This window comes from Dermacentor albipictus, chromosome 10 (assembly GCF_038994185.2).
Source record: "Dermacentor albipictus isolate Rhodes 1998 colony chromosome 10, USDA_Dalb.pri_finalv2, whole genome shotgun sequence".
NCBI classification, from domain to species: Eukaryota; Metazoa; Arthropoda; class Arachnida; order Ixodida; family Ixodidae; genus Dermacentor; species Dermacentor albipictus.
In genome coordinates, this window is record NC_091830.1 from 59,059,649 (window position 1) to 59,072,312 (window position 12,664).

The 12,664-nt window shown below is 44.5% G+C and overlaps 1 protein-coding gene across 1 annotated transcript in view; it reads left to right on the forward strand.

The window, feature by feature from the left end:
* The first annotated feature begins 603 nt into the window (after positions 1-603).
* Positions 604-12,664, forward strand: part of LOC135912097 (chymotrypsin-like protease CTRL-1) — a 37,111-nt gene continuing 25,050 nt past the window's right edge. The window contains exons 1-3 of the mRNA XM_065444479.2: positions 604-846; positions 2,230-2,257; positions 11,023-11,096. Coding sequence (XP_065300551.1) covers positions 799-846; positions 2,230-2,257; positions 11,023-11,096 — 150 coding nt within the window. The 5' untranslated portion in view covers positions 604-798. The remainder of the gene's footprint in view (positions 847-2,229; positions 2,258-11,022; positions 11,097-12,664) is intronic.

The following is a 12,664-nucleotide window of genomic DNA, read 5'->3' on the forward strand; positions in this document are numbered from 1 at the left end:
TTATGGTCTTGAAATCAAACAAGTAGGACATTAATTGCTGATTGTTTCAATCCGCGGTAGCTAGCTTTTGAAATCCTGAATTAGGTCATCGCCTGAGAACCTCAGTATTTGTCTGTGGTCAATGGCCGGTGCGCAACAAACTGTAGAATTTGTCCATATAGAAAAAAAATCAACGTTACTAAAGAGCTGGAAGTTTCTTCTGAGTCATGTAAGTTCTTCGTCAACGTTACCTGTCCTAAAGGCTCAGCACAGCGCTCTCTTAGCCTTATAGCTACAGCTTCTTTTGTATGGAAATCACGAAGCTTAGCGATATATTTTCTTTTTGCAAGCACGAAATTGCTGGACTCAGCTGCGCTATTCAATACTGGGAAGCCAAACAGGTGTACTGAATAGCCGCTTCCCTTGAATGATTGCGCGACGTTTCTGTGAACGTCCGTCATACATCTATCAAGGTTTTGTAAAGGTGACCGCGAGTCGAATGTGCAAAATGTTGACGTAAATTGCGGCTAACTAGATTTTACCTACTAAAGCATTTTTTATTATTGTATACCTCCAGATATACTTTTATATCACCTTAACGTACCTGCACCGCTTTCTGAGGCACTTACCCTAATGCGAGAGAACGCACTGAGCCTGCTTTGACATCACCTTCAGGTACTTATATCGCCTTCTAAGCCACTCGCAATATCCCGAGAAAACCCCCTGATGCATTGGAAATATTGACCTCGAACTTAACAGTCTCCTTAGGAATCCAGACACATTCGCATAGCCGCAGATCTCGCTGCATTACCAGTGAAGATGCGGACGCCAGCTTTGCTCATCCTTTTCAGCATAGTCACCTCTCAGGTAATTGTCCTTAATTTTCCTAAACTCATATTTGTAACCACTCTCGTGCAACTGTAGTTACGTTCTCGACACTGGAATTTTCATCGCGCGGCCGTCTCTTCTAGCATACAGATGACAAACATTGCGGTCATCGACGTCTCTTTGTCGTCGCCAAGGTGCCTCGATCGTTATTGACACCTACCACCACATAATTTCAAACCCTTGTCATAAGAATGGTCTTACGTCAGTGATGCACTGCAAGACTGAAAATGGCTGGAAAGACGCATATGGCTGGAAATGTCTTTGTCTATTTACACATTGTAATTTCTACATAACCATGATCGTCAGTCATGATCGTCAGTGCTATTGAATATGGGAGGATCCCGTTGGCGTGGCGCACCAGGACAGACTACCGGAGGCGGTGCCTGGGGTAGATCGGTAAAACTAGTTCCCTCAGGCATGGGAGATGAGGCAGGGATCGTTCGGCTTTGGAGTTCCAGGTTTGCAATAGGTCCAGCACCTCCACCAAATGTCGTGAAGCACTTTGGGCAGTAGGTGTTCGCGACTAGAGTGATAGAGCGGCGACAGGTAATACAGCCGATCGAGCACCGAAACAAGCTTTGTCTCTCTCGCCATCGTTCTCTCTCTCAAAGCCACAATATCTATATCGCAGGAACTAAGAGGCGTGAGGGGACCTTTTTTTAATAATGCACGATGGCGTAGCCACAGTGTTGAAATTCTGGCGCATCTTGAACTTATCGCTTAAACCGTGGTCCCCACATCTAACCTTTTTTTTCATCTTTAAATGGATGGTTACAGTCCCTTTTCTGTAATATGTCTTTGGGTTTTGCTCGCGCTTGGTGCATTTTTTATTGAGCGCCGGTCGGCAGTAATGATGAAGTGTGAGGCATTGGTATGATTACAAACTCGTCGGCGAAATCACAGCTCTCAATTATTAAAAAAGTACCATGAAGAGCTGCAATATTGAGAACATACCCTCAATAACATACAACGCTAGTGTTGAGATATATTTAGCTTCTTATGGCTCTTCAGGAAGCCTCTTATGCCTGTGACGGGGCCACATTACCGCGTTGTAAAGTCTGAGGAGCTCATTGTCGGGCAGAGCGGAAGAGCCGAAAGCAGTGCGTCTTACGCTGCCGTTTATTCCAGCAAGAAGTCGAAGAACTCTGGTGCCACGCGCGCTTAATCGGCGCACCTCGTTGTTATTTATTTTACGCCTGCTACTTATTTGCTGCTCTCAAAACATGTCTTTCTGTGGTCGCTGATAGCTGCAAAAAAAAAAAAACTTTATCGCCGCGTGTATACAGGTAAGCTTCCTTCGCTTCTGCGTTTGCACATATGACACGTTTTTCAAAGGCATTAAAAATGCTGTCTTCTTTTCAGGGTCTGGCTGATCAAATCAACAGCCCAGGTAATCGGTAAATTTTCATCACAATTACAATATATTACAGAATATAGTCCGCAGCCACTGCATAGTTGTTGTGGGTCAATTTGTGTTTAAAGTGAAAACTAATGTGCTTCCTTTGATACACCATACTCTCTTTATTGTCAGGGAAACAAAATTCCATCAGAATTTTTATGATTATGGACTACAAGCAATGTGCAATAGTAAAGCAAGAATATGTTCAAACGATGTGAGCTCCCGAGTTATTTATTAGTATACTTACTATCATCGTTATGCTATAACTCGGAGGCCTGGTCGCATTTTGTATTGCAATTCTGAGCATTGTTGCCCGACTTCAGCCGCTTTCTTGAAAGCGGGCGGGTCTACTGTGTGCGGCGTCTTGGGTGAGGTGGGTGAATTCCGGTGATCGTGCTGCCCATCTCGCCTTTCACAATGGCTGTTGCCGCTGCTATAGAACTATACGATTACAAGCGAGAGAGGCGATTGGGCATGTGCGCAGGGTATTTGCCCTGGAATCGGTGGTTATGTGCCACATGGTATTTGATTTACCAGGGTCACTGGGTGTGTACCATTGTGTATTTGTACTGGGTGCGTACAATGGGGCTAATGGTTATGTGCCACTAGGTTTGTGCCCCTCTCTGAGTGCAGCCTGGTTTCTTTTGGGAAGGGCGGATGGGAGGGCGGGGGAGGGAGAAGTGTACCTGGTCGTTTTTTATTGGACCGATGCCGGTGACATTGCAGTCCAGAACTACGTGCCGCTGTGCCTACGGTGTATTTGCACTAGTTTCGCGGGGTCTGTCCCACAGGGTATGGGCCATTCGGCCTCTAGGCATGTGCTACAGGGGCGAAGCATGGTACTAACTTTTGTGCCACAAGGTGACTGGGTATGTGAATGAGAAACGTACACTGGAACTACTGGTTATGTGCACTGGTTCCACCGGGTATGTCCCATAGGGTATGTGCCCTTCGGCCTCTGAGCATGTGCAACAGGGGCCAAGCATTGTACTAAAATTTGTGCCTGAAGGCGACTGGGTATGTGCAGTAGGTGCGTTCACTGCGACTGGTTTGTATGTGCCACGGCGCTATAGGTTTCCTTTCTGCGGGTACAATATATTTTGCGATTGCAAGCATTCCGTTTTTTTTTTTCATAATGACAAACACCAGAGAACATTATTTTCGTAACCGTTAGCTACACATTTAAACAAATCACACAGCCGTTCTTGAAAATTCGTGAATGTTGTGGATTACGTAGACGCGAGCTATAGTTGAGTTCCCAAAATTATTTGCATGTGTCCACGGTCTTGGAAAATAAGACCACACACTCGATTGAATTTTAGCCTCTCAATACGTGAACTCTGGAAACAATTGTGCGCAATATAGGGTGATTGTTTAAATGGTGTCTGGGGGCCGTTAGTTATTTCGTAGATATAGAGAGCTGGGCCTTTTTCTCTACAATATAGAATATGCCACTATGCGTTTTATATCTCAAGCGACCGCCTAAACCTGTTCAATGCGCATACGTAATAATGAAGTGCGCACGTCGAAAATAGCACATTTGAAGGCCACACATGGTGAATCGTACGCCTTTAAGAAAGGCTATCATGTTCAGAACATGCAGGTAGTCCACGGATGTAAGAAGTGGAATAAAGAACTTGCTCGAAAACTTTTCGGTTTGCCTAATATCAGAATTCATATTTTTTCTGCCTAATCGTCATATTGCAATGCGCCATTATGTCTGTCTCCTCAATGACGCATCAGTCAATTAAGGTACAGTCCTTCAATACAATTGTTCAACCTTTTCAATGTGTTGCCTTCATTGTCATCCAAGGTTTAGGCTTCATTTTGTTTACACATCAGTTGCCCTTGCACAATCAACGCGAGTGGTTTATTTTTTCAAAAGAATATAGCGTGACCACTCTGTCGTGCACATTGGTACGGGTGCAAATGCTAAGCCATCATGCTTCATCGTTCTGCACTTGTAATCCAGAAACTGCAACATCAAGAATGCATACATTCGGAGTTGATTACTTGTATGCGTTGACAATGCTATCTATACTCTGAGAGTTACGAGCACGACAAAGCCGGGATAAGAACGACGACGACGACAACTTTAACAGCCAGTTGCGAACTAACTTCAAATTAGTATATCTGGTTTCTCAAATCGAAACGCATTTGATGATTATTGCACAAGTATTGAAGTCCACGCATTTTCGTAGGTGAACTTCTGAGTACGGTGGTTTGTGCAAGACCGCGACATAAAAAAAAGTGCACATGCGAAAGCCAGCATGATAAATCTCCCAAACGTGATTAAAACGATACATGCGCCCTACACCCCTGGGACACATTGCTGCAAATAATCTAGTTGAGGTTCTCGGGTATGGCCCCCGGATGTACATGTGCAATACGTGGTCTAGGTACACATTCCTCTGTCGGCTGGGCAACTCGGGTGGGCCGTCGGCACACTGGCGAAGAAATCGCCGAATACTCATACAAGTCGGTATAGCGATTTAACCATTGGGGTTGCTTATACTGGCTTCGGCATCGCTCGGCTGAGCAGATGGTCTCGGCAACAAATGTTGGCAGTTCTGGCCTCATTTTCTTGGAAGCGCAATGTAAGAACACTGGTGTGTAAATGCATTGGGTGCACGCTGCGAACACCGGGTGACCAAATTGATACCTGAGTCACCCGGTATCAACCCGTATAATCAAATCGCGACTTTGGAGCGTGAAACAAAAGAATTCATTTAAAAAATACTGTAGTATTGCCATTTGTTGGGCGTGTTCGTAAATTGAAAGCATATTTAGCGCCGGCAAACAAGGAGGGAAGGGAGACGACAACACAATGCGCATTGTATTGTCGTCTCCCTTCCGTCCTTGTTTGCTGGCGCTAAATGTGCTTTCAAAAATACTGTCTCTCATCTCCAAAGTTGCTCGATACACTAGCGAGTTGCTTAGTCGTGCGATGTCTCCTAGCTTTTCTTTAACGTGCATGTAAGCATTGACCAGGAAATAAAACTTTCTCTCGTCAGAATATGCTATACATTTCTTTGACCTATTATAGTTGCCGTTAATATTTATCTGAAGAATTCTGGAAGAACCCATCTAAGGACGACTGTTGAAGATACTAACGATCATCATATAAACGATCCGTGTACACTATATTATACAGTGTAGAAACACTGTATTATAGTCACCATGATTTAGAATCTGTAGTTGTAATTGGGAGACCGGTTGCTACGGCTGTAGGCGACATGCACTCTTCCCGGCATAGGCCAACTTTTCTTTGACATTCGCATGCCATGCGCATGACATCATCGTGACTACTGTATGACGATGACACCGGGACAAATACAATTACGTAGATGCAAGAAGGCGCGATGACGGCGATGGTGCGATGACATTGCGATATGATTCTGAAACGTTAGTAATGGTATAATGACCACAGCCTGACGACGATGGCCCGATGAGAATGGGCCGGCGACGAGTGTATGACATCAATAGAGTAACTTCTGCACCACGTGTACTCTTCGACGGCAATGGCGGGGCGATAGGGGCTAACGACAACTGGGTGGCGAAGCCAATATGCCAGTGCTAGAATGTCCATGGCAGTGCGAAGATGACACTATAACAATTACTGCGCTATTACGATTACCTGCCAGGTCGCCATGACGACGGAATAACCATGATTGAAGCACAACTTCAGGGCGACAGAATGAAAAAGAAATTACGTTGATGGAACGATGAATGCTGTATGACGACGATTATTCGAAGACAGTGGAATTACGTTGATGAAGTGATGCCGATGGTAAAACTTCAGTGTGACTACGACGGCATAGCGGGAGTCGGATAGATGATTTAGAATGATGACCACGGAACTACGAAGATGGCGTCATAACGACGTATGACAACAAATGCATGGCGACGACCGCATGACCACAACGATGTAATGACAACGATAGCATGCCAATGGTAGGAGGACAGTAAAATGGCTGCAAGAATGGGATGGCAATGGTGTGACGATGATTTTACAAATGACGACTCTATGGGGGGGCTTCTTTGACGGTCATGGCATAACGAGTATTGCACGATGAAGCTAAAGATAAAACGATGTGAAAGAACACGAAGGCATCGTGGAGACAGCCTGAAGACTGTGTGGCGAGAAGGGCGTGATAACGAAAGCTGGACAGTAGTCGGAAAACGCGCTTTCCTAAGAGGCACCCCACAAAAAACGCATACATTCCATCCAATTTCTGTACGTTGGCCCTCGGGCATTGCAGCAACTCAAGGAAGTACCACCGCCACCTTTTCAATATTGCTGCTTGCGCTCGCAATTCACACGCATATTTTCGCCAATATGGATCACCGTGTATATTATTTCAGCGGAGCATCCGTGTACCTTGCAGGAGTTTTATCAAAAGTCATCTTGCTGAAGGTGTCTAGGGTCATTGGCGAGTCCCTAGTCCACAACTCCAAGTAGTGTTTCTAGGTAAAAGCACTCCTGTTTATGGCACAAGGCTTCGAATTTCCACAACCCGCTCAACAATTTGTAATGTGACGAGGAACACCGCAACATCAGCTGCGTAAGCAAAACTTTTACTTGTCTCTGCTGCAGTCAAAATTCGGCTATTTCCTTATCGCCAATAATGCTCAAGCGAAAGGCGTCCAGTTTAAGATCTCAAGTATGGCAAAAGAAAGTCATGCACTTCCATGCGCTTGCTCACTGTTTGATACAGTTTACACCATTTCATCAATTACGTTGCACAAGACCTCAACGCTATGAACGTCCACTCTTTGACTATGATGCCATAGTTTAAAGCCGAATATACGGAACCAGATATCACAGTCACATTTGTCCAAACACTCTTTCTAAGTCAGTCCATGCCACACGCACCCAAAGTCCTACTTTATCAACTCATTCTAGAATAGAACATGTTAAAAAATATTTGTAAGAAATTATCTATAGCTTTGGTACCACCCATTTGCTGTAAATATAGCGAGCACCACTGAGTTCCTACTCCTCATTTAACCTGCTGCTCAAGTGATACTCAACCTTCATAAAAACGCTTAAAATTTTGCGTAGGGCACGGCGTCCAACTAGTCGTCTTATTCCTTCTTTCCTGACTCCCACTGTTTTCACAGCTATAGAATGTTCGTAGGGACAAACAGCTTGGCGTGTGGATGAATCTGAATATGGTCTAGTAACTGGAAAACCGTTTTAATAAAATTAGTTGTCGGTGAAGCTATAGGTTCGGAATTTCACTACAAGCACTCTACCACAACATAAGTCTCTCTCTCACCACAGAATGTAGAATTCGTTTGCGTAAAATGCTTCGATCTACATATGTAAAAACTTTTTGATTACATCAGAAATCTTCCCTGACAGGACTTCTGTGCATTTCAGAGACATCTTCACGTCATCCAATAAATCTTACTTGTGTGTGGTGCGCTCGATAGAACTGAACCATTTGTTATGAGCAGTGAAGATTTCATTTTATTTTGTGGTGACCTTTAATGAAACTTTGAAAAAACGCTGGTCTCAACCCTCATTCAACCAACATCTGGCAATAATAACAGCCATCTGTATTTAGTACAGAGCAAGTGCTCCTGTTATTTAACTTAGGAAAACCAGCAGGATTCCATGAACGAATGTATCCTGAAAACCGATGTGATAGTCTAGTTGTAGAGCATCCACCTTGTATACGGGAACAGAGGCCTTGATTACAAAGATTATGTTCGGTTTATCTCAGTGCACTTGGTCCAACCAATGACGGGCTTGTTGAAGAGCATCCACAATGGCTAGGGAAGGCAGGCTAGAGCTGCCACCGGGTGCCTACCGGTACATGTACAAGCACGCTCCCGGCCAGGTGACCAGCCTTTATGGCTTTTCAATACTTGGAAAGGAATATGCATCCCCATACCGAAGGCGTCCTCACCTAATAGCTCCATTGGGAAGCCACATGAGAAATGGCCACACCTTTACCAGTAAATCAAAACGTTTGGCAGCATGTTACACTCCTTTAACTCGTGAAGGCGAAAGTCTGCTACGCACATGGTTATCCGCTGTCTCGCATCGCCGCGTGGCTGCTTTCGCAGTTCGTATCCTTCGGCGCGTTTGACGCTCATTTGCGGCTTTGCGCGCTCGTCGATTTTATATTGGCTTCATGGGAGCCGCCATCTTAGGCTGCTACGCAAATTGTTTCTATGTTTCGTTAGGTGTAAAGTGACGTAACATGGTCATGAAACACTGAATGTATTTATACTGCTATTCTCATGCTGTCGAATCGACTATAGCTACGTACACTTCATCGTTAAAGACAGAAAACACCAGCGTTAACAGCCCAAGATCAGCACCGAAACGCTTCCATAAAATAGTGTAAAGTGGGGCAGACTCGCGCAAACGGCGTTTTTCTTCGACTTTACGTTGTATTCGCTCAGCAGGGGATTGGAACGTGTGCTGTTCTGTGTGTTGTATGGGTGATTTCAATAAATATATGCAGTGTTCGCTTCATTTTTCTGAGCGCTTGGAGCCTCGGGATTACGAGAGGGAGCAACAACTTCATTTTTGCTTGCCTATGGGCGTATCGGCCATTGCTGATAATGATAGTTTTTGTACCATTGGACCGGAGGGCGCGTTGTTTTTTCTTCATAGCCATCGGAGGTATGAGGCAAACACTTTAAGTGTTCTCCTTAAAAATGTGGCTTCACAAATACTGACTGGGCGTTAAATTGCAGACCAACAGCCGCAATCCGAATGGACTTGCAGACTATAAGCGTAGCACATTCAATATTGAGGATCTTATAATCCACTGCATCTTCAAATCCTTAAACATGCATTCTTTTTCGCGTTCCTTGCGGCACCACCGAAGTTGACATTGGCATCGTCAGCGCTGAAAGCAACCAACTTCGACACTATGTTGTTGGCTGCAAATGTTTAAACCACATAGTCAGTCACGATTATTGAAGTCTCACCTGGCAAGCTGTCTACCTCTAGGAGCTTCGTCTAAATTCCTGTGAAAAAGATTGAAGTAACCCACCATGATTGGAAACGCGTTCACGTCTTTGTTGGCTGAACCAAAGAAAAGTGAAATGAAGTGCCCGTTCTGCAGGCGAGTCATTTGCTCTTACACTGCAAGAGGAGCAATCACGCTCAAAAGAATCGTTACGGCCTTTCAGCAGGCACAGGTAAGCTCATCTAAAAGCTTTTGCACAAGCTTTAGGGTACAGTCAATTGAACCGACGCTTTGGTTGTGTAACGCTATATGAAACGTGAAAATGGCCCCAGACAAAGCAGGTTGCAGCTACTTCTCACCAGCAAGTTTTTGCCAGAGGAACTTCGTCCCCGGATCAGCACACGCCACAGCCGATACACTTTCCTTCGGTTTTACGGAGCCGATGTGTGTTTTTATAGATCCTAGATGCGACAATGAACGACAGAAGCTTCTGCTCCGCATTTACCACAGCGCACATCGTGCTGACCTGTTATCTTCTTCTTGAAAAAGGACCATTTTTCCAGTTCTACGGAAATTTGCACTTGCCTTTCTGCATTGTTTTGCGTGCTCCCACCACGACAACGTAGCATCGCCACCACCAGCAAGACATGGGGCGAAAGGGACAAATTTTGATCCACCCTGATTGTAGCAAGAAGCCACAACGCTACATGCGACCTTGCGTGTTTCTGCAGTACTGATGCGAAATAATATGGCCTCGTCAGAGCACTTTGGCTTGCCTAATGCGCTTCGCGCAACACATTGCGAAGAATAATGTACCTGGAGGTGCAATTCTCAAATACGTCATCTTGGAAGCTCTGATTGGTCCAGAGAATTTTTACAGGCACTCTGATTGGCGGCAAATGCTACCCTACAAAATAAGACGGCAAGTTGGGCCAGTTGGTTAGGACTAATTGCAAGGTCCGTAACTGCGCAACACAAGACTCGGGCAAAAGGAAGGTAAAAAGCGAGGACACAGCGCCATGCTGTCGTTTTTGCCTTCATTTTTTCCGTTTCATGTGACACGCTCTTACTAACCGCCGTAGAAAACTTGACCATACGGCAGAATTCGCCGATGTTCTGATTAGAGCTCTTTGTGCGGGGGAATGTACTGCGTACGACTCGCGAGCTGTGGTGAGTTTTAGGTTGTCCCGTCATTATGGTGGAGGTTCTCGGTAAGAAAATACGTGGGAGGTTTTTACAGCTTTTGTAATAATTTTTTTAAAAAGTACGCAAAAGGTTGAGTGTGCCGGCATGGAGTCGAACGGGCGAGTTATATGCGAGCACGTGCGGGCAACGTTTTCGAACATGTGGCTTGACTCGATGCAACTGTAATTCCTTGTGCAACTGCAGAAACTGTTTTTTCTAGATATGAATTTGTGATTCGACATGGTTGGACAAGTCTGTTGTCATTTTTGTCTCCTCCCCTGTTCATTTTGCACTATTATTTTTCTATTTTTGTTAGTTAAGCAAAATCCTACACCATGCTATCGTTTGTCTTCGTAGAAGGCACAGTTGCTAATGCGCATTACTCAATAATCTAGAAAGTCCCAGACTGAGCAGGCGCAATGATCTTTGGATGTTGAAATATTTTTGCAGGTGGTATTAAGTGATGCTTTCGTAAAGCTTCACAGTTTCGAAAAGTATCTTTCCCCAGGTTCAAAGTTCTTCACAGCCTTTTTCTTCTTGCGTGTAGGTTACGCCAAAAACCTGTCGGTTTCTATTAGCGAGTACATTTATGCAGCATCCTTTCATATTTAAAGACTTATTATCGCATGTTTCCAGGTTGCGGTGTCACAAGACCTCTCGGCAGGATATACAATGGCAAGAAAATTGGCCGAATTCACATGCCTTGGATGGTAAGCTTATTCATTCCTTCCTCGTCCTTTACCGCAAAAGAGAATAACGTAGTGACCCTTGTTTAAATCGATGAACTTACTCGAGCTTACCACTGTTTTATTAGAAGCTGTAGCTTTTCTCTTTACAACATACATATATACCAGAATAATATAGAAACAGACTCTACAGCATGATCCTTAAATGGGTCCTCTTGGATTTAATTACGTGAAACAAAGAAGTATTATTGGTATACAAACGCTTCTAGCAGCTACAACTGCTTACCACATCATACTAGCTGAGTAAGGGACTACGCGATATTGAAAAACCTAATACAAAGAACGGTTGCTTGAGAACACAATACCTATATATTACGTATGTCTACAGGCAACACCGGAGGAAAGATGGAGATGACACAGGTTTGATATCGACGAGGAGCTAGCTCCACAGCTTTAAAGCAACAAATATGATATGATGAGTTGATATGATGAGCTATAGGCAATAACAAATTATAAAGAGCAGAAAATCTTCAATGATTTTCGCTGATTAGGTGATTCTGATGAATAATAAACGACATATTAGTTTCGACGATAAAGTAAAGGTAGCGCGAAACGATCACGGCAGAGACAAATCTCGATCATGCTTGTATGTAGGGTTACATATGTAGAAGAATATAATAGCGAGAATTTATGGGGTAAGATGAACAGTGAGTATTAGTGAATCAGGCTTTTCTTTTCAATTGGACTGAAGCGTGCATTATGTCAAAAAATGTATTGATAGGAAGAACCAGGTTTTGTATGTGCTGTAGAGGTGCCCCTCACAAGGATAACTAAGGCACCATGACCATACGCAGTGCGTGATGCGACTCTGTAAGAGAGATACGTAAAACAAAGAGAGGAAATGCAGGGAGGGTAATGAGGCGCACATCCGCTGTGCTACCCTATGCTAGGGGTAAGGAAAAAGGGGAATAGAAAGAGGCAAAGAGGGAGAGAGGGAGAGAAAGAGAAAGGAAAAGAGACAGGTCAGCTGCGTGCACGGGGCTCACCCAGCGGGCCCACTGCAGTACAACAATCAGTGATTGAGGCCAAGTTTCTCAACACTGCAGTAGCGCCCTGGTGGCTTTTTTCACCATCCACAGGTGTAGCTAGGGTTCAACCGTTTATTGCGTCACATTACACGGCGGGTACATCTAAAAATTTTATATGAGGCCAGAAAACCCCTTCCACAATACAGGGCGAGAATGCGCAGTTTGAGCCGATTGTATGCGCGCTCAATAGCTGCCATCCTCAGTACAGTAAAAAACAAACCATACCCAGCTGTAAAAAAATGGCTGTGGCTTAGGTAAGGTTAAGCCCAGGATGCGAAGCATACTAGCCTTTATTTTAGTTGTTGAACCACTGTTTAGCCTGGTGAACTGCTGTTGCTTGGCTATATTTGGTTCGGCTAGACGAAGAAACAACTCATGCATTACTGCTTCGCCTTCAAGAGTGGAACGCGACAGCGTTCCCGTCGACCCGCCAAGGGTTGTAAGACAATGGGCTACAGGGCAGCAACTACGCGCCCCGCATTGGACGCGGTGAGCGTCGAGCAA